This window comes from Calypte anna, chromosome 15 (genome assembly GCF_003957555.1).
Source record: "Calypte anna isolate BGI_N300 chromosome 15, bCalAnn1_v1.p, whole genome shotgun sequence".
Taxonomy (NCBI): domain Eukaryota; kingdom Metazoa; phylum Chordata; class Aves; order Apodiformes; family Trochilidae; genus Calypte; species Calypte anna.
The window spans coordinates 9,181,969-9,202,758 of NC_044261.1; the positions used below are offsets into that span (position 1 = coordinate 9,181,969).

At 49.2% G+C, this 20,790-nt stretch overlaps 1 protein-coding gene across 1 annotated transcript; it reads left to right on the forward strand.

The window, feature by feature from the left end:
- Positions 1-2,114: 2,114 nt before the first annotated feature.
- Positions 2,115-20,139, forward strand: LRRC75B (leucine rich repeat containing 75B). The gene is made up of 4 exons (XM_030460780.1): positions 2,115-2,437; positions 6,969-7,097; positions 9,316-9,428; positions 19,243-20,139. The coding sequence occupies exons 1-4, from the start codon at positions 2,180-2,182 to the stop codon at positions 19,763-19,765; spliced, it is 1,023 nt and encodes a 340-aa protein (XP_030316640.1). The 5' UTR covers positions 2,115-2,179; the 3' UTR covers positions 19,766-20,139.
- The last annotated feature ends 651 nt before the right edge of the window (positions 20,140-20,790 follow it).

Genomic DNA, 20,790 nt, shown 5'->3' on the forward strand with positions numbered 1-20,790 from the left:
TGGGGACACTTCTGAAGACTGGTATCCTTCAGGTCTTGGTCCTTAGCTACTGGTGCAGCCTCTCCAAGGACTGCACAGGACCAGTTTCTGGCAGCCAGCTCGGACCAAGCAAATTCTTGCTCCTGCATGCAGCAAACCTTCACTATAGAAATAGACTTCCTTGCTGTCATTTGCCTTTTGAAAGTGCACACATAGAGAGGGCAGGTTTATCTTTTAGTCTACGAAGAACTGCCAGCCAGCCATTCTCCTTCAGTAAAACCAAGCAGAGCATTGTGTCTCATTAGCTCCTATTATTCATGCTATTGTAGTGTTTCCCTTTTTACAGCACACAGTACAGGAACAGCTGAACTGCTCCTGCAACTGTTTATTAAGAGGATTTGTTCTGTGGTGGGGTATTTGCAAGTCCCAGGCAGAGGAAAAGGTATCCTGGTTACAGTGCTATATCCCTCTGGGCCTCTTGCTTACCCTGGTTATCCCACCTCAGAACAATGCATGTGGTCTCATCTACACCTAAGTGTAAACTGCAGACTGTGTTTCCTACTCCTGACTTTCAGAGATAAGGCATGAGAAAATTCAGACATTAAAAGCTGTTCTGCTATTAAACTGATCCTTTGGTTACACACCTAACTCTTGATGCCCCTCCTTTCAGCAGCATTCACAGGACAGAGCAAGCAGAAGCACAGATCTAGGGCAGCCTGTCCAGTTGCCAGACAATGGGGGAAGTCCACCTCTCAACCCTCCACTGACACCTTTACCCGTTGTTCCAGCAAGGAAGTTTTTGTTCTGCCCTTTGCTCCCAGTGACACTCCTGTAGCTGTAGTGCTGTACCCCACACAAGTGGTTTGCTCCTGACCCAGCGTCTCTCAAAGATCTCTGACCAGATCCTGAATTCCTTACTCAGCATCTACTCTCTCCAAATGGGATTAGCCTGAGTCAGGCTCAGCAATACCTCAGGATGTGTCGATACTAATTTCTCTCTTGCAGGTGCTTAGCTAGACCAAGGAGTGGAATAACAGAGAGACAGACAGTCAGGATTTTTATCGTGGTTAGAGACCTGCATATACACTGTTACAAAATCGATGCATTGGCTGGAGTGCTGCAGAGTCCAGCCCCATTTTGTCCCTGTCTCTTCAAGCCAGACTAAGGTCACCCGTGGAGTATTTGGAAAAGGCTGCAATGGCTACAACAACAGATTCTTCTGTAAATGAATCAAATGATACTTTTTCTAATGGATGCACCAGCCAGTGGGAACTCCAGGTTGCTGCTTTAAGCTGTGCTGCCCTCACAATGCTGCTACCAGACACTCCTGCCCTGTGTGCAAGACTTGTGGTCAGCCATGGGCACATGGGCTCAGCGTAGCAATGGTCCTGAACAGAAGAGAGCCCATGGCTCCAGCTGTAGAAAGTGGGTCCAGCTGAGCCACTGGTTATACTGGAAGCATGACTCAGCTGCCTGCAAAATCTCAGTGCTTGGACATGGGATCCAGGCTTTGTTTTTTTACCATCTTGTTGGATAGTACTGATTCTGTATGAGGAAAAGCATGTGCTAAACAGGAACACGTACAAGACATACAAATTTCTAACCATCACAGGTAAGGAACAGTGTCAGCATTCCACTGTCAGTTGCAGAGGGACTGGAGGTGGGCAAAATTCTTGCCACTTGCTACATTCCTATAAACACCTCCTCTGGATTCAAGAGTAAACTGATAGAAAACACAGCCCACAAAAGCTGTCCCAGCCAGATGGCGTGTTTTGAACCGATATTAATCTTGACAACCTTTTGAAGTGTTCAAAGAGTTTGTCCTAGAAAAAAATGCTCTCCAAAATGCCTGGTTGCAAGGAGCAGTCCCAGTTTTATCCGCTTCTCTCTTTGTCTTCTCCACCGAGCATCTCTCGGCAGAACAAACCCGGGAGGAGGAGGCGCCTCCGGGAGAAGATGCAGCGGCGGCTGCCAAGCCGCTGGGGAGGCGGGTGCTGGGGCAGGGACCCGAGCACATAAAATACCCCTGGGGAGCTGCTGCTCCGGGAGCGCCGGGAATCACCAGCCGGGGAGCCGGGGCGGAGCCGGCCGGGCGGGGCGGCCAGGACCCCCCGCCTCTACCGGCACCTCCCCCGGTCCAGAGCCCGGTGCCTGTCCGGTCCGGAGCGCGGTGCGACGGCATCGCGGCCGGAGGGCGGCCATGGGCTCCCGGCTCAGCCGGCAGAGCAGCCTGGAGGAGGAAAGCACCGAGGAGTCCTGCGCCCACAGGCTGGACGGCGGCCGGGGCGACTTCCACTTCTCCTCCCTGCTCCTACACCCGCAGAAGCTGCCCGGGGTGCTGCGGAAAGCTTCCCCGGCGCCCTACGTGCGGCGGGTGGGATGGCTGCGGGAGATCCAGGCCACCATACGGGAGCACAAGCGGGAGCACGCCGTGCACATCCTCCGGCTGCTCAGGAAGGTAAATGCCGCGGGCGGGATGGGAGGGGCAGGCAGGGCCGGCAACAAAAGGCTGTGCGGGGCGCGGGCGGTGCCGGCCGGGCCAGGGGCTGCGGTGCCCGGCCGGGGGTCAAAAGCCCCCCCTTCCTCGGCGGTGCGGGGCGGCCGGGCTCTTTGTGCTGCCTTTCGCCGCTCCGTGCCCCGGCGGTGCGGGAGCCGCCTCGCTCGGTCCCCGCCGCGGCGGGAAGCGACACCGGCCCTGGCTCCCTGCCTCCTTTCCGTGACCCCGACCGGGTGAGGGGCACCTGGCTCGAGTGTCTGGGGACTGGGAGGGAGCTGTGCTCAGGAAAAGGGGTGTCCAAGCCTCAGCTGCCCCCCTTCATATCCCTCTCTGCCAGCCCCTGCGTGTGCTTGGGATCGATGTCCCCCGAGAGAAAAGCCTGTGCCATCCCACTGCCACCACATCCTGTTATGCCCACCCAAGCAGGTTGGGCAAGATCTGTCGTTGGGAGAATCCAAAATGGTTTTGGAGAAGACTTCTGGGCCAGTCTAGGCTGAGAGGAGAGGTAAAGGGGTCAGTGTATCAGTAGGAGCTTGTTTCTGTCTGCCTCCATTCAGGAACAGAAAAGCCACTGTGCAGTCAGAGTGGTGCCAAAATGATGCTGAGGACAGAGCCCTGCTGCTGGAACAGAGCCATCCCCTCCATCACTCACTGCTACCATCACTTTTCAGGCAAACCCAGCTCCCCCAAACTGCAGGCAACTGCAATCAGTAGCATAGGAGACAAATCCTCCCAGTGATTTGGACACAAAACACCATCAGTTCTTAGTTTATATTACTTCCTCAGATAATACCCTGTCTCTGCTCTGAATGTCATGGGTTTTAAAACACATCCAGCAGTAGTGGTCAGTGCCCTGGGCCATTAGCAAGTTCCACACTCATGAGTAACAATTTACAGTTTCTGCAGAAAGCCTTTATGTGTGCACCAGTGAGGCAGACAAGGGTTGGATGGGATTTCAAAGACATCTTTGGGAAGGCACTGTTTCAAGAAGCTCATGCAGAAAAAAAAAAGGCAACCACTCTCTTCATGAACACAGCAATGTAATGTGAACAGACTTTTGTAGGGTATGCCAGAGGCCACAAATACAGAACTATTTTCTGTAGAGCTCAGCATCTCTCCTTGATACTGAAGCACTAAAAATCCTCACAGACCTTGGAGGTCTCAAGAACATCCCTCTGTGAATAGCCACGGCTTGAATGCTAAGTCACAGAGCCATCTGGAATGGAGAGCCATTTCTGAGCCCTCCTTTCAATGCAGCCTGCCAGCTGCTTTCATGCTCTGCTAAGCATCCTCACATTTGTGCTGAGAATTACCATATCTTGAACACACATTTTGTCCACTGCCTTCCAGCTCCCCTTGTTATTCATGGTTCCTATCTCTGCCTGTCCATGTTGAAACAGTGACCTGCTGTTCATCTGCTGTTCATCCCCACAGAGCAGTGGGATGTGCATGCTGTAGTCACAGCACAGCCCTCCTCTGCCAAGTAAGACAGGAACCCACCCACCCAACACCACCCCAAAACCTCTGGTTCATTGTGTGATTTCAGAGGCGGCTACACCACTAATGCACACCACCCCATTCAACAACTGAACAAAACTGTCAGCCACTCTGGGATCCTGGAATCAGAACCAGTCTTCCCCACATGTCTGATGTCAGCTTCAGAGCACCAGATGAGCAGCCTCTTTTCTTATTTACCATTTCCCTCACTCCACTACAGTCAGCCTTTAGCTTGGTCCCTAACACATCCCTCCTCAGACAGAGGCTTACCTTGGCAGTCTCACTCTCAGGAGTCACGGATTACTGTGTCCCAGGCGAGGGTCTGTTTTGTTACCTGTAAAAAGAGAGATTATCTTGTTCATTCTAGTAGACAGTGAGGATATTTAACACCATACCTCACACTCTTCCTTGGACCAGAGTGCAAACACCTCAAAGAATGCAGAGCAAGTGGTGGGACTGGAATAGCAGCCTTCCCAAATGAACAGATATACTCAGCCAGCGTGAAGGACATGGGCTCCCTGTGTGTGCCTCCTCCTGCAAGGCAGCTGGCTGCTCCCAGCAGACACAGACCTTATCCAGACCTGCAGATGTATCCTGCAGGATCTAACTCTATCTGCCAGTGGTTTTTGACCTGTGGTTTGCAGACCACAAAGGGCTGCAGTCTGCTCCTAGGATGTTGGGAAGTCTTAATAGGCTAAAGCAAGCAATGCAGCCAGAAGCAGATCCAGTAAGAGATCATAGAATCATAGAATCATAGAATCCTAGGGGTTAGAAGGGACCTCGAAAGATCATCTAGTCTAACCCCCCCTGCCAGAGCAGGGCCACCTAGAGATGCAAGATCCCAGCATTTTAGGAGACTGTGCAGAGAACAATTGCAAAGTACAGGTGTACACTCAGGTACAATTGCTTTGTGCAGGAACACTCAGGCAGCTCCATCACACATCATCTTTCCAGTCTCAGATATACACCTGCAAGACAGACCAGATTTCCTGCTGGTGCAAGTGGGCATCACTCAGCTGAAGCCAGGGGAGACATTAGGCTTACAGCAGCAAAAAGTCTGGTATAATCTCATTTTCCTGTGCTGAGACAATGGCCAGGTGTCGTTTTTCAAGATAACAGCATTAAGCCAACAGAACTGGCAAGCCTTAAAATATTATGATGTCTACAGCAGCCCTTTCCTTAGATGGTACAAAATTTTCCAAGGAATGAGGAAGGGAGGGAAACAAATAAGATGAACCAGAAAATACCCTTAGGCTAAGAATTTGTGTGCTATCACCATGAAGAGGATATTTACAGCTATATTATGTATAAAACCCTTGCAGGCAGGATTTATAATGGGAATGCAGGTTCATCTTAATGGTATATCTCCATTTGGGGGAGTTTAATTACAGCTCTGACATCCACTGCTGCATGCCCAGCCATGCCACCCTCTCAGCAGCTTTCTTCATCTGTGCCTATTACACTTGGCGTAGGAGGCTCCACTTCCCTGAAGCCTTATGGTTGAGACACTGGCAGGATGTCTTGGTACCCTCCTGGCCCACATCCAGCTGTGTCTGTGGTTGTCTGTCCTTCAGGACTGAGCCACTGCTCAGGTTCCTTGTTTACTTATGGGTATCATTGGTGTACAGTCAGTTATAGGGCTGAAAAGCATTTAGTTTATTCTGCCTTCCTCCATCAGATCTTATAGCAATGGTCTCTTTGGTGTGTGCTCAGTCCAGAGCAAGAGAGAATGGATACAGCACTGGCTTTGATTGCTGCTTACTCCTAAGATCCCACCTCTCTGTCATCTATAACACAACCTACTGGTGCGCTTGTGTTTTGTGCATATACTCAGCTTTTTTTTTTTTTTTTTTCTGTCAGTGCATCTTTCACTGGGTAGTGCCTGAAGCACACATTCAGTGGAGCAGCGTGAACATATGGGGCACCCATTTGCTTATTCATTTCTCCTGGCAGCAGCATATAGAATGGGCAGAGGACTTGTTTCCTCCCTCAGCTGAACCCTCTTTGTCAACTGAATCAAACACAGCACTGTCCCTGTTAGGGAGCCTTTTTGTTATAGATTTCTAACCCCAGGGTATTTTCTTTTTTGCCCTCAGGGTATTTCCATGTGAGTATGTGATCTCTTTCCCAGATGCTTACTTTTCTTTTTTCCCCCCACAGCTCTATGGTATCTCTTGATTGTAATAGCTATTGTCATATGATAGATCTTCACTCTCCTCTTAGCAAAACCCAGTCTTGCCCTTTACAGTACCACCCACCTAGCCCCTGGGAAGGCTTTTTGTTCCCAAGGATGCTGAAGTTTCTTCCAGCATGTCCAAATTTGCCCCCTGTACTGGTCCATGCAGGTAAATTGCATGGATCAGCGATGTTCAGCTGGTTCACACTGTGGAAGAAGGCAAGAGGATTCCTTGTGAGTGTTGCACAGAGCTACCTCTGAGTCTACAGTTACATCCAAAAGCTTAGCACTCACCAAGAAATTCAAAGCACAGCTAAACTCACCCTAATGGGCAGGACTTTACTCAGCCACCCACTGCCAGGGCTATGACAATATCTAGGTACCTGGTAAAGGTTTGATTCTTTCAGAAAAGCTGAGATTGGAGAAGCAAATTTAGAGCCAGCCTTCCTGCTCAGCTCCTTCAGCACATTCACACACAGAAGCTGACAAAACTCTTAAATTTCTCTGGAGCTAATTCTCTCTGGACTCCAGCCAGCCTAGAAATTCTATCGGTCTCACCTTCTTGTGATAGGTGGAAACAAGGCAGTCAGTCCTTAGTGAGCCTAGCTCAACTTCACACTGCATCTCATTCAGCTCTTTAGCCATCCACATCCCCCAGCACAGTAATGTTGGGCAAGACACAGTTGCTTCACCTTTGTTGGACAGTTTCCTGTACTGAGCAATCGGCTGGCACCTCATGGGACTTACTTTGATTTCAAGACACCTCATGGTTATAGATCTAAAGGAGCCCATGTATTTGACTGACTGTTTTTCTTGTAGGACCTGGGACTGGAAGGAACATTCCTCAACGAAGTCCTCTACAAAAATGCAACTTTCCTCAACTTGGTGGATCCCATCTCCCATGACTTGCTGATGAGCCTTGCTAGAGATCTGCAGTGTCCCAAAAAGGTGAACCCTTCCCTCAGCTCAGTGCACATTTTGTGACATAGTACCCATGCAAGGAGAGTGCAAATGGGGTGACTGGTGCTGGGTGGTGCTCTGCAGTCCTTCAGAACCAGCCAGTTTTGCCATTGGAGAAGCAGCATATAGAATGTTGTGCCAATTTCTGTAGAAAACATTTAAAACTACCTCACAACATGAATGCAGCTGAAGGAAGAAGTTGCTATGCACACAGAAATAAGGAATTTATTTTTTGCACCAATAGTACACTTGGTGAGATAGTAAAGGCCAGATAAAAACATGAAGTAGATGATGGTGCCCTATTCACTAGTATGCCCTAGAGGTTCAAAAATCTTTTCAGATGTAATTTTTGTAGAATTAAGTGTCTAAAAAGGGGGTGGATTGCAGCAGTAGTACCTCTTAACCATACTTCACTTGATCTCATCTCCAGCTGTTCTACCAGACCATCTCAAACACAGAGCATCATATGGATAAGATTTTCCTAATTCCTAGGAAAGATGTTCAGTACCTGACCTGCCCTTCAAAGCCAAAAGGTGTTTAACTGAGGGGCTGAAGAGATTTGGCACCCTGCAGCACCAGCACACTCCCCAGCACACCCATCAGCACACCACATCCCCTCTCTGACCCTGGCTGAGCATCTGGTTGCTGCTTAACTGCATTTCCAGCAAGCAGGCTGAGTGCAATTCCCAGTCTGTCAGTGAAAATTAAATCAGTGAGGACACGGGAAGAAACAGGAGGGTAATTCTGAGTTGTGAGCCAACAAACACTAGCAGAACATTGTGCCAGCTTCTGTGCTGAAGCCTGGTGTGCACGTGCACCCACTTGGAAAGGTTTGCAGTTGCAGATGACAGCTGGGTGCCAGTAGCAGCCTTGCCAGCACAGCAGTAGTCTACAACAGGGTGTGTAACCCAAGGGCAAGGGCCATTCCCTGCAGGGTTCCTAGGGGATTTAGGACAGGGATCAGGGGATGCTCAGCACTGAGGCTGGGATTCCTCACCACTTGGCACAGCCCCTGGCAGCACATCCCTGGGGAGTTCAGCTGATTGGGAAAGTCTCAGCACAGCTGTTGGCCCACAATACAGCACTTCCACCACTTGCAATAAAGAATAAATTAGCATATTCCCTGACAGCTTTGCTCTGTGTTTACCTATCAAATCCCTAAATGCACACATTGCACCACAGCTGGAGGACTGAGGAATGGGAATGCAGGTGTCTGTCAGCATTTGGAAAATAGGATAGAGGGAGCAGACATCCCAGCCTTTTGCACACCCCAGTGCAAAAATAAACCCAGGGAAGTAGTGACTGTCCTGCTGTCATCTTTTCCTGACTAGTTACTGCAGGGGCTTGAGGCAACTGCTGACATTGAGAAGCTCCTAAACTCAAACCTCCAGGAGCAGAGCGGACTGCAGGTAATTCAGATGGAGTATGGGGAACTTTGGTTCTCTGTCTCCTGGCCTCTTGCTGCAGGAGGAGCAGAGATGTCCCAGGGCACATCTCATCCAGGAAGAAACGCTTGGGGGGGTGGGGTAAGGGTATTGACTGCTGAACTTTCCACATAAGAACAGATGATTAGCTTGGAAACCTATAACCAGTTGGAGTTCGGGAAGAATGACAACAAGGTAATTGATAGAGTTTTAGCATAGTCCTGAAACACAGAGCTGGTACCTTGTTTGCACAGCTGGGGATGGTGCTGCCAAGGATACAGAAGTGAGGAGCTGAGATGCCCATGCTGGCCCCACACTGGGTTTTTTTGAAAGCAGAGATCTTTTGGAGAGAAAATGGAGAGACATGGGGTCCTTGCACAGAGCCCTTCTCACACTGACAGGTAGTCTTGCCTTCCTGGCTTAGAGCAGGACACTGTGCCACAGCTCTAGAAAATAATCCCCTCTTCTGAGTTCCACTTGATCCTTTGCAGTGTGTGAAAATGTAGCCCCACTCTGGGCAAGAACATGGTGACTGGGCTACAGTTCTCCCTGGCAGTGCAGAGCTACTGGTCCTCCTTCACTCCAGGAGGAGATGGCATGTGGCACAGGGGCATCTCAAGCCTTTGCAGCATTTCTCTTTCATCCTCTTCACATCTCTTCCCCTGTATACATTTCCCTGCTCCATTACCATCCCTGATCCTTTCCCACCTTCCTATGTCCTCCCCCTTGCTTCCTATTCTGCTGCGGTGCACACGGAGGCCAAGCTCTCTCTTTACTTTCAGGAATATGACCCCTGGAAATCCTCTGACAGGATCTGCAGGCAGCTGATTTATCACCTCACTCCCCACTCGAAATGGCACCGGCACGGCATGCCCCGGAGGAAGTCCCAAGTGTGGTAAGCAGCCTGCAGGGGACAGCAGGCATGGAGAGGGGGGATCTGCCAGAAGAAACCCTCCTGTAGCCAAGCACCACCCCAGTCTGCCACTACTGCCCTTCTCAGGAAAATGCAGAACAGAAAACCTGCACGGCAGCCTTTGCTCAGTCTCAGAAAACCCCAGCCAAGCAGCACAGGGTCAGTGCCCCTCTCTCAGATCTGGTTTGCAACTGACTCCTTTTTACGTAGTCTCACAGTTCTTCATCCTCTCCTAAGGGCACTGAAATCAATTCCACTGACTGCACAGTGCAGCCAGCCCTGCCAGCAGGGCTCCCAGGGTGTTTGGCCCTAGAAGCATGACCAAAGCTGGCAGCCTTACAGAGACACACACCCCTGTGCTAAGGGCAGCCAGCTCCCAGCTCTGCATCCCATTTTGTCCTTGTTTATCCAAGGAAAACTTCCCTGCCTGTGGCAAAAGTCTCCCATTACAAGGTGTAGCGGGAGGAGCCTTTCTTGCTCCTGAGGCTCAACGAGCTGCTGGCTTCTCCATTGCCTTGCACCAGAGTGAGCTCTACTCTGTGGGTGTGTGTCCCACCTTTATTGGCCCCCTGGTCTTGCTCATGCCCAATAGGGGGCCTGTCCTAATCAGGCACAGGTGGACTCACACCCACTCATTGGCAACTCGAGGCACCTGGTTTATCTTGTTTCTCTACATTTCCCCATTTTTTGTTTTTTTTTTTTTTAAAGCTTTCCCCATTTGCCCTAGCTTACAGGATTTTTACACACACACATTTTTACAACACTGATTACAGGATTTTTACACATTTTTACACATATAGCTTACGGAATTTAACCCTAGCTTCGACTGACACACACTTATAGCTTACAGGATTTAACCCTAGCTTACAAACATACAAACATACACAGGATTTTTTTTGGCTGACACAAACATACATAGCTTACGGGACTTAACCCTAGCTTCTAAGACTGACACAAGACTAACACAACTTAAACATACAAACATACACTTATAGCTTACGGGATTTAACCCTAGCTTCTCACACTGCTGCAGCCTAGGCAAACCGTTCAATGTCAGGCCAGGCACTTTTCACAAAGTCTCTGCTTTTCCAACTTGAGTTGTTCTTCTCCCTCCTATATCTGCTCTTCTCTTGGCTTTCCTCTGCTCAGGGGTTTCCAAAGAGAGAATCCTTATCTTGGCTTCCCTCTGCTCAGGGGTTTCCAAAGAGCTTGCTGGTTCCTCATGGGATTACGGGATTTAACCCTTCCTCATGGGATTCCATACACGGGTTTTAACCCTTCCTCATGGGATTCCATCCTCCTGGCTTCCCTCTGCTCAGGGGTTTCCAAAGAGAGAATCCTTATCTTGGCTTCCCTCTGCTCAGGGGTTTCCAATCCAAAGAGCTTGCTGGTCATACCTTTCAGGGAGAGTGTTAGCCCAGGCACTTTTTCAAATCAGGAAGAATGTTCCTGTTGCCAGCTCTTCACAAGTTGCCCGCATTCTCCACCAAATGTAGCGGGAGGAGCCTTTCTTGCTCCTGAGGCTCAACGAGCTGCTGGCTTCTCCATTGCCTTGCACCAGAGTGAGCTCTACTCTGTGGGTGTGTGTCCCACCTTTATTGGCCCCCTGGTCTTGCTCATGCCCAATATGGGGCCTGTCCTAATCAGGCACAGGTGGACTCACACCCACTCATTGGCAACTCAAGGCACCTGGTTTATCTTGTTTCTCTACAACAAGGTACTACAGCAAGCTGATCACCCCATTCAGGAGGAACCACTTTGAGGTGGCTGGCAGAGAGGTGACCATCCTTAACTATCTCCCATTTCTCTGCCAGGACCAGGTGAGGGACCCAGAATGATGCAGAGCCTTACACACAGAGAACCTGACACAAGCACACTGGTCGCAGACAGCTACTGGATGGCAGCTGCTTTCCACAAACGTGTTCAGATACTGACATTTCTTCTCTCCTTAACACTTGCTGGCTTGTCTAAGCAGACCAAAAAGCCACCCCTACTTCTTTTAAACCCTCCCCTTTTCTTCAAGCAAAGCCTGTTCCTGTGGCACAGATCACCAGTAATGCAAAAAAGACAGAGAAGTGACTAAGAAAAGAGGAGCTCATGTCAGCTCCGCTAGCTTCACAGGTATAAATGCAGCATTGCTAAAAAGAAATGCAAAATTGGCAGCACTCTGAGAATGGTCTTGGGCTTTCCTGAGACTTTCAGTCTTTGATGCATGTGGCAGCAGCTTAAAATTCCCTGCAGGAACTGACATTTCCATTGTGCCTTTCATTTTGTCTCTGAGGCAGATGCCCAGTGCATCTTATGGAAAAAAATCCCTAATACCATGATTTCCAGGCCATCTGCCTCTCATACCTGTAGCCCCACTTTGCAACCAAACCTGAGCACTGTGTGGGTTTCACTGCTCTCTCTCCAAGCAGCCCACAGGACAGGACTGTTCCTGTCAGTTTGCGGGTGGGAACCACAGCACAGAACGAGACTGTGGGACCAGAGCTGAGCGAGTTCTTTTCCACACCCACTCAGTGAGATGACATTTTCCCTACGGGATCCTGCAGAGTGCTGGAAATGCAGGATATAGACAGCAGGTCTGACATCATCCCCTTCCCCTCCCAAGATAGAGAGGCTTAAAGATAAGTGTTGGAGATGAAGAGAGCTGATGGCCGTCTCCATCCTTTTCCAAGCTCCCTTTTGCTGAAACCCTGCATTTCCAAGGGAAAAAAATCCCTCTCTGTCACTACTAACTCAATCTTCTGCCTCCATACTCCTGTTTGCAAGCAGACCAAACCTCTTCTCCAATTGGACTCCAGGCTAGACTGTAAAAGCGAAGGTGTTCGCTCTGACTGCACAGCCCAGGGAGAGCAGAGAACTGCCTGCTACAAACTCACCACTAACAACACAGAGAGGAGGACTGTAGCCAGAGGATGAGCTCTGGACCCCCTGAACCCAAATCCCACACAGACAGGTCAGGCCCAAAATACTGGCCAGGCAGAGAGCAGCTGTGAGCACAAGCAGAGAGAGGGCAACCAGGGAATGTGAGATGGAAGGAAATACAGATCTAAAATGGGCATCCCTGCCTGGCAGCCAGGCCCAGCTGCAAGGTGTTACATAAGGCACAAAATAATTTACATTAAATATTAAACAGCAGAGCTTTCTCTTTTAAGAGTGGAGAGGAACTGATTTGCAGTCTGCAGCAAAAGGCACCTGCAGAGTTGGCATCTGAGGTCTTTGCAAGAAAATGGATGTTGTCAGTAGCAGGAAAGCAAGAAAAAGCTGCTTTGTTTGCAGGTATCAGGACCTAATTTTGTCCAGCCAGGATGTTTTCACCTGATCTGAATTCTCCACTTCCCTCTGCTAGTGAGAGTATTTTACCATAATCTCTGTCTCTGAACGCATGCCCTTGGTTTGTATCCTTCCTGCCCTCAAGGTCCCATGAAAAGCACAGGTGTAGCAGCAATACTTCAAAGGCATTTCTAAAATCTAGTGGGGATTTAGGACAGCAGGGAGGTGGAGACCACACTCAGGAACTGAATTCTCCTCTCGCTTTTGCGGTCTCCTTGCTTTGGCTTCTGACTTTTACAAAGCTGATGCAGGACCCTCTTGTTCTCCTCTGAAATGTGATTTCCTCTTTCTGGCAGCATGTCAGATGGGTCCAGGAGATAATTAACAGGGCCAACCATACAGAATGCTTAGAGCATCTGCCAGGTTTTAATTATGTTTGGGCTGCTGTAGAGATGTGGTGTGGGAGATAGAAAGGACCTCCAAGACTGGAGCTGGATCACACATCAGGCGTTCCCTCCCACTGCTAAACAGCAACCCAGGGAGTCAGAAACAAAATAACTGTTGTTACATCCTCATCTGCTCCCAGTGGGACCCAAAACCTGAGCCACCCACGTAAACTGACAAAGCCAAAAGGAGAAGATACATTTCTTCCAGCACTCCTGTTGCTATACACTGCAATGCCAGGACATCTGGAACTGTATCTTTATTAAGAACCAATTATACTTCAATCAAGCAGAAGTAGCCTTGTACTGTTCATGCTATAGAGCTCAACCAGATACTCAGTATTCACAAATAGACTGAGTCCTCAAAGCATCAGACCTGAGAGCTCCAGATATGCACAGATATGTTCCTCTAGAACTTAACCACAAACCTGCTCCCCACTTAAGCCAGACCTAGGTCACAGCCCAGTCCTGCAATCAACAAGCTGTGAATTACAACTGAGCTGTTTTGGCAAAGCCACATCAGGAAACCTATGTATCCACTTCCATCATCCCCAGAGCTGGCCACTACAGTGGAACTACTTCCTTTCTTGAGTGCAAAGGATCAAACCTGAATCCACAAAACAAGCAGGCAGCATACAGAGTGATCTTTAAAAGCAGAAGTGATCTTTAAAAGCAGGGTGTTCCTGGCATGGAGAAAAACCCTCAGATTTTTCATACTAACTGGTTCTGGAAGAACAAAGGGGAACAAAGGCAGTTTTATGCAAGGGGTTAATAATTCCCAAACTGCATGCAGCTACACTTTCCTTTTCACAAGTCTCACCATGGTTTTACTTGGGTGAATTTCATTGTGAAACATCTTGGCTAATCCAAAGATGGGTGAACAGAGCATCCCCCTTCTGGGCTCATAGCTCTGTTCCTCAGACACTGATGTGCACTGCTCAGACATTGCAGCATTAGATTTACTTTTAAAATGCAATGAAGGTGCTTGTGTCCACAAGACTGCAAGGAAACAGCTCTAAAGGGCTTTCTATCTCTTTGTTGGTGTTTTGTTTTGTTTTGTTTTTTCCCATGAAAACATCACTCAGGACTGCAGATGACTGCTCTGGCAGATTAGATCCTAGCCTTCACATGGCAGGAGATGAATATTAACTAGAGCTTCATGTCACCCTTATGCAACAGGGTAAACAGGCACCATCATTCCTGCTCTAGAGACAGGAAGCCAAGTTCGAGACTACCAGTCAGTTAACTAAAGCCACATGGCCATAATCAAATGGAAATACAGGAACTGCCTCACACAATGTTTTTAAGAGGCTGCTGCTCACGAAGATGTCAGCTGGACAGACATGAGCTGGTGAGTAAACTGTGTAGAGAGGCAGAAACTGTCCTCTCCCCTTATGTTACAGTGTAAAGAGACCCACACACTACACGTGATCAGGGTTCCCAGCAGTACCAGGAGGCAGAGGCACCTGCAGAGGCTGTTGGAGGTGATCGCAACCTGGACACTGCTGGCTAATGGCCACTGAAGAGCAGAGTGGGCACCTAGAGAAGGGATAAGTGGGAGAAAAGACCAGACCCTAATGAGGGAGTTGGGTATGATGCAAGGAACTACTTGTTCGATGTGAGAAACAAGCTCATGTACCTAGATGAACTCTCATTCCCTCAGAAGGGCTGGACTAGGGTTGCAAGCAGGGTGCTGGTCCCTTGTACATAGCAGGGCAGGCAAGCACCATTCCTTACCAGATGCTGCACCTAGCTCCAGGCAGGCAGTAGGGGACAGGCTGCTGACTGCCCTTGCTTCCTGCTCCAAAGTTTCACAGGATTTCTCACTTGCAGCCATTTCTCCAGCATCAGAAGGAGTGGAGGGTTGTTTCCTCTCTAAGCTTGCTGCAGATAATACAAATACAGTCTGCATCCAGGGTGCAGATCCCTGTTAGATGTAAATCCCCACAATTATAAATCTACACACAGTGCCAGTTGCAGTAGTATTAGGTTAATCCAGCCTCCAGTGCTTTGCAGTCCTCTGCCCACAACTCCCATGGGCATGGAGAGCCATGTCACTAAGTAGCTGCTTTGTCTCACACAAAGGAAAAAAGCTTCTGCAGCTGAAGCTTTAAGCCGATTTTACTTGCAGAAATTAGAGGATAACAGATAACCAATTTCCCTGGAAATAACCCTGGCATTTTTTCAGCTGCAGCACAAGTGTCAGAGAGCTTTGGGTCCAGTGTATTGTGCCCCTGCCCTCCACCCCAAGAAAAACAGAGCTTAGCAGAACTCCCCAAAAATACCAAGTGTCAGATGAAAGCATCTACCCACATCTCCCTGTGCTGTTTCTGCCAGCAGATATATTTCCCTCTAAAGCAACAGAGGAGGAGTCATCAGCTATTCTGTGCCCTGCTCCAGAGATGGTGGATGCAACTCTTGGAGCTGCACAAGAACATGAAGCAGGCAAGGAGGAGAGCTGCCAGGGTTCAAAGCATGCGTGAAGAGTCAGGTCTCATGCTTCAGCACTTACCAGAGAGCTGAGGGCCTGGCTGCAGCATTAGGGGCTATGTCCACCAGGGCAAGACTTCTACAGACACATCCCTAAGGGAGTTATTTTTACAGGCAGGACAACAACTTAAACACAGGAGGAGCCCACAGTGCTGAGACAGAAGGACCAGAGTCACCCTGGCAGGTATAGAAATGAGGGCAAAAAGCAGCTGCAAACACAGGAAAGGAAAGGAAAACAAGCCAGCAAAGGAGGGAGGGCCCTGGCACAGGACAAGAGGCTGGAGGATTTAAGCACATTCAGCCAGGAGCAGACCAGTCTGAAGAATCAATTATGAAAATGTAATTTGTCTGCTTGATTAAGGTCTCCCCTTGGGGTACTGGCTTGTTGCTGGGAAGAGCAGCAGAAGGTACTTGGTCTGGTCAGAGCACGATCCATACTTAACTGCTGCAGTCCCCCATAGCAGTCAACAGGAGGGGAGGCTTAAGGGGCAGAGACAGACAAGCAAATTGCTTTTGTCCTTTTGACATATCTCCTTTCACTGTCTGCACTCAGAGTTAAGTCACTCAAAAGGGGACTCCAAGAGCCATTCAAACTTGCCACCCTATGAAGAAAGCTGCTGTTACAGGCACAGTAGGACAAACGGCACCTGAATGCTGAGGCCCAGCAGGGGGAGCGGTGCCGGCTCAGACGTGCCCTCCAGTGGTCCCCACTCCAGCCTGGTTCCCATCCCAAACTGGAAGCTCTAAGGCTTACTAGGTCAGAGGAGGCTTTGCACAGACTCGAATAAGGCTTGAGGCCGGGGGAGTGTCCCTATGTTTATGTCTCCTTTCTACCCCCTCACCGGGATCTGTTATGGGTTGACAGCACCAGGGAAGAGAATTTCCCGGAGGCCCAGGCTGCATTTGGATAAAACAGGCACTGAAGTAAATATAGGTGTGATTCTATGCTTGCTTATTCTGTATTCCCCCACACCCCAACAAAGTCTTACTCTACACCAACATGGGCCAGAGCAGGCTTTTGTCTCTCCTCCTGTATCAGCCCCTGCTGGGTACAGGGGGCTGTTTCCCCTGTACATTCACATTTACTCTCCAGATTAATTTCTTCTGGCTTAATCTGACCTAATGCCATTTCTTTCCAATGTGCCTCTGATGCTTGGTTTTGCTAGAACAAATTCTTCATATCAAATGCCCAGATAAAACACCTAGCACAGATAAAGGCATAATATTGTATAGGAGATGGCATAAAGGAGATCCAAGACTCTTCCAGCCTTGAGACAGTCTCTGAAAAGATTTTATATATGCTGAAGCCTCTTTTGTGGCACATTGTGCTACACCACTGCTAGTGGTTGGTGCCAAACTATACAAAAATTGCACACATTGTTTTTCCAGAAGACCTGAAGAAATATGTCTCCCAGGAAGCCTAGGATGATAGCAAGCATCTCTTGGATTACCAGGAAATAAAGGCTATCCCACTGCCACCCAGACTGCAGCACACACAGTTCACAAACCCTACTGCTATTGCAGCAGTTAAACTGCACCACTGCTATGAGCAATGCCATTAATTCTTCAGAATCCTATCTCTGGGGTCCTGATATTGGAGATAATCATCAAGCAAAGGCCCTTTGGAGAGCTCACTTGCATTCTTTCACACCAGTTATAAACCACACCAGTTATAAACTACCAGTACATCAGCATCTGCTGTTTGACAGTACAGACAAGCACTACTCCCCTTACTCCTCCCATGATCCACTGAGGAGCAGTGTATGTGATGTAAAGTCTAAACATCATGAGGATATTTTAAACATTTAGGTCTGAACATAAGTTAGTCCATGCTTTTATTACCTCTCTATCAAGAGAGGTCATGAGCTCAAATGCATGCTTGCAGCCTCGCACAGTGAATTCCCACAGGAAGCAGAAGGATGCACAGGAGTAGCCTGAACAGAGTGCTGCTAAACCCTGAGCAGGAATTTGTGGGCTTGAGAATTGACAGAGCAGGCCATGAGGTCTTCCCACCTCACACTCCTACAAGGAAGCACAGCTACAGGTTTGCCATTTTTGAGTGCATGCACAAGGGGCCGTTGCACTAATCTGCATTTAATCACTCCTATTAACACTTGCTGGGGGGGGAATTATTCAGGACTGGAGTTTCCAGGATGCCATGGACTGCATATGTAAAGCAAAGCTGTAGAGGCAGCATCACATTCTCTCTGCAGCCACAGAGGGGCCTGGCAACACTGAGGCTCATAAGGGCATTCTCACCTGCCATGGGAGCTCCTGTGGTGCTGCAGCCTCCTCCGAGGGAATTGCATGTCCCCATGTCCCCACTGCTCTCAGGGACTGGCTGTGACACAGGTGTGCAGGACACTACAGAGAGCCAGATAGGAAGAGTGGGGACATTCATATTCGTGGTTAATTCTTGACCCACCCTGCTCCTCCCAAGCTCAGCAAGGCACGTCGAGATCAACTGAGCACATGACTAACAACACTAGAGGGGATTCTACTAAGTCTCCCTTATCCTTGAAGTTAGATGTGGCTGAAAGATCAGCAAGACTCATTTATGCTAAGGTACTGGGCTCTCCTACTTCACACCAACATACATTTCTCCTTGATCTTTCAACATATCCCCAGCAGCTTCTATAACCCCACAGTTCTTGCTTCTCACAGCACTCTCAGAAACCCACAGTCCATTGTACAACACCACATCTCATCTTCTTTCACATACCCAACAGCCCCATAGCACAGCTTTGCCTGCTGTAAAGTTTTCCTACCTCTTCCTCACTCCACTTGCCAGGCAGACAGCAAACAAAATGGCTGAAACCATCTCAATTTCTTTGAGCTCCCTTTATGACTTCCCCACCTCCTCACAGCTGCAGCAGATCTAAGAAATGGCTGACACCATCTGTCTGGGTTTCTTTGAGCCCCCTTATGTGCTCCTTGCCTCCTCACAGCTGCAACAGATCCCAGATGATCTGCTGACCACAGAGACCCAAATAGGCAGCCAATGGTGCTGCTTACTGACTATGGGCTGCTTGGGAAGGCTTTTAAAGGGACATGCAGTAAATCCACTCCTGGAGTGCAGTTTGCCTGCAGATACTTTCCTCATAAAATACCCATTTATCAGCCTTTTAACACTGGTGTCCTCTGCAGCAGCCCTGCCACACAGTCTATTTGCAAAATCCACCTGAAGAGGTGGCACACAAACAGCGCCCACACAGTCCAAACCAGTGCACTTGAAAAATTTTCTTGCCTTGGTTATTTTTGCTTTCCATGCATGAACATCTGTACACACAGATACAGACAGACCCTTTGAAATGTGCTAGTGGAAGACACTTTGGCATCCTATGTTTAGCCAATTCTGGCAAAGTTCATGTGTAAGTGCTGAGAATATACAGGAAAACCTGAGGATACAGTCTGCCCAGAGGCATAGTGCAAACCTTGTGCTTGTTTCCCAAATGAGCTCTATTAACCCTTTGCTTAATGTTCTAGCCCATGTTCTTAATGAGTTCTTCCCTGTCCCAGGTGATCTGTGACTTGGGTAAAAGATGGATGATACCAGTTCCCTTAATGATCTTTCTCCCCCTTCCCAGCCTGAAGACCAGCCTGCAGAAGAAGGTGAGTCAGGACTCCATGGATTTGTCAGGGATTCCCCTCACCATGCGAGATGTCCACCGCATGGCATACTACCTGCAGAACAACGGGGACCACCTCACCTCTGTGGACCTGAGCTTCACCGAGCTGAACGACGACATGGTTCGCCTGCTGCTGCCCTTCCTCTGGGCACTACCCAAGCTCACTCACCTTTCCCTCAATGGCAACCGACTGACACGGGCAACCATGAAGGAGCTGACCGACGCCATGAAGGACATGAACAAGTTCCCTTGCCTGGCTTGGGTTGATCTTGGCAACAACGTGGATGTCTCCTCCATGCCACAGCCGCTGCTCGTGGGCCTGCGCAAGCGCCTCAGCCAGCAGACCACACTGCCAACCATCTATGAGGCGCTCGACTGCGACTCGGAGATCTCCAGCGGGCAGGAGGGCAGCCAGCCAGAGGACGAAGCAGCAGAAAGCACCCCGCCACGTGCTTTCTCTCAGCAAGGCTGTGAGAGGTGACTGGACAACAGGCTGGTGCTGGCACACTGAAGCCACCCCAAGGAGAAGTCTTGAGTACAAACATCAAGCAGAGGGTCAGCTTTACCTGCTTCCTTTGGCTCTTTTCTCTCACCTTCCCTGACATCTTCCCCCCCCACTTGCTGTGAGACAAAAGCTCTGTTCCCTCCCCTCATTACCAAACCCATTGCCCATGTTCCAGAGAGGAACCAGTGACTTACAGTGAACCTGGTCCCCAGGCAGGGTCTCAATGGAAGACAGGAAAAGACCTCTCAGAGTCAAGAATATCCTCCAGCAGCCATTGGGTTGAGCAAAAGGGATGGGGGAACCTAAAACAGAAACAGACTTGTAGTTTACTTCCTTTCTTCCTTTTCCCATGCACCTTGGAAATCTTGGGACCTGCAGCCTTGAGTGTGGAAGGAGGTATCCCAAGAGCCTAGCTGCTGTGGAGCTTAGCTGAAGGGCTCAGAGACCCGAGCTGGAGCCCGGCAGTGTGTCTCCCTCTTGTGTCTGGCTCCTTTTGTTTTGTTTTTTTCCTACTGTGTGTTTTGTATTGACATGTGAACAAAGGGACTTGGTCAGAGACCATTGGATTTCATAGGCTGGGGCGGACACATGGCTTGGAACTGCAGCATCAGGATATTTGCTGTGTGACCGGGGTGAGAGGGAGGGGAAGGAGGTATGTGTTGGTGGGAGCATGGGGGATGGGATGAGTTGGGATGGGATGGGAGGGGGAGCAGTCTTGTGGATTGGCAGGATTGGTTTCAAAAACATGTGCTTTTTTACTAAAATTACAAGTTCCAAGTGAAATTGAGGAAAAGTAGACAGCTGAGCACAGAACTGTGGCGCTAGAGGAGCAAGCAGTGGACATGTCAAAGGTGGGCACTTCCCAAACTGAAGTGCAAAGCTTTGGCTCCTCATGGCGTGTCATATACCTCCTAACAGGGACATGACATGAGCAGCTGCATCACCATTTCCAGTGCTGTCCAAAAACCAAACCACTGATACAGTGTTTGTAGTGTTCTCCA

Bases quoted from the DNA above. Each gene is read 5' to 3' on its own strand.
- LRRC75B (XM_030460780.1), top strand. From the start codon at position 2,180: ATGGGCTCCCGGCTCAGCCGGCAGAGCAGCCTGGAGGAGGAAAGCACC. The intron at 2,438-6,968 runs GTAAATGCCGCG...TTTTTCTTGTAG, and splicing joins TCCTCCGGCTGCTCAGGAAG to GACCTGGGACTGGAAGGAAC. The intron at 9,429-19,242 runs GTAAGCAGCCTG...CCCCCTTCCCAG, and splicing joins CGGAGGAAGTCCCAAGTGTG to CCTGAAGACCAGCCTGCAGA.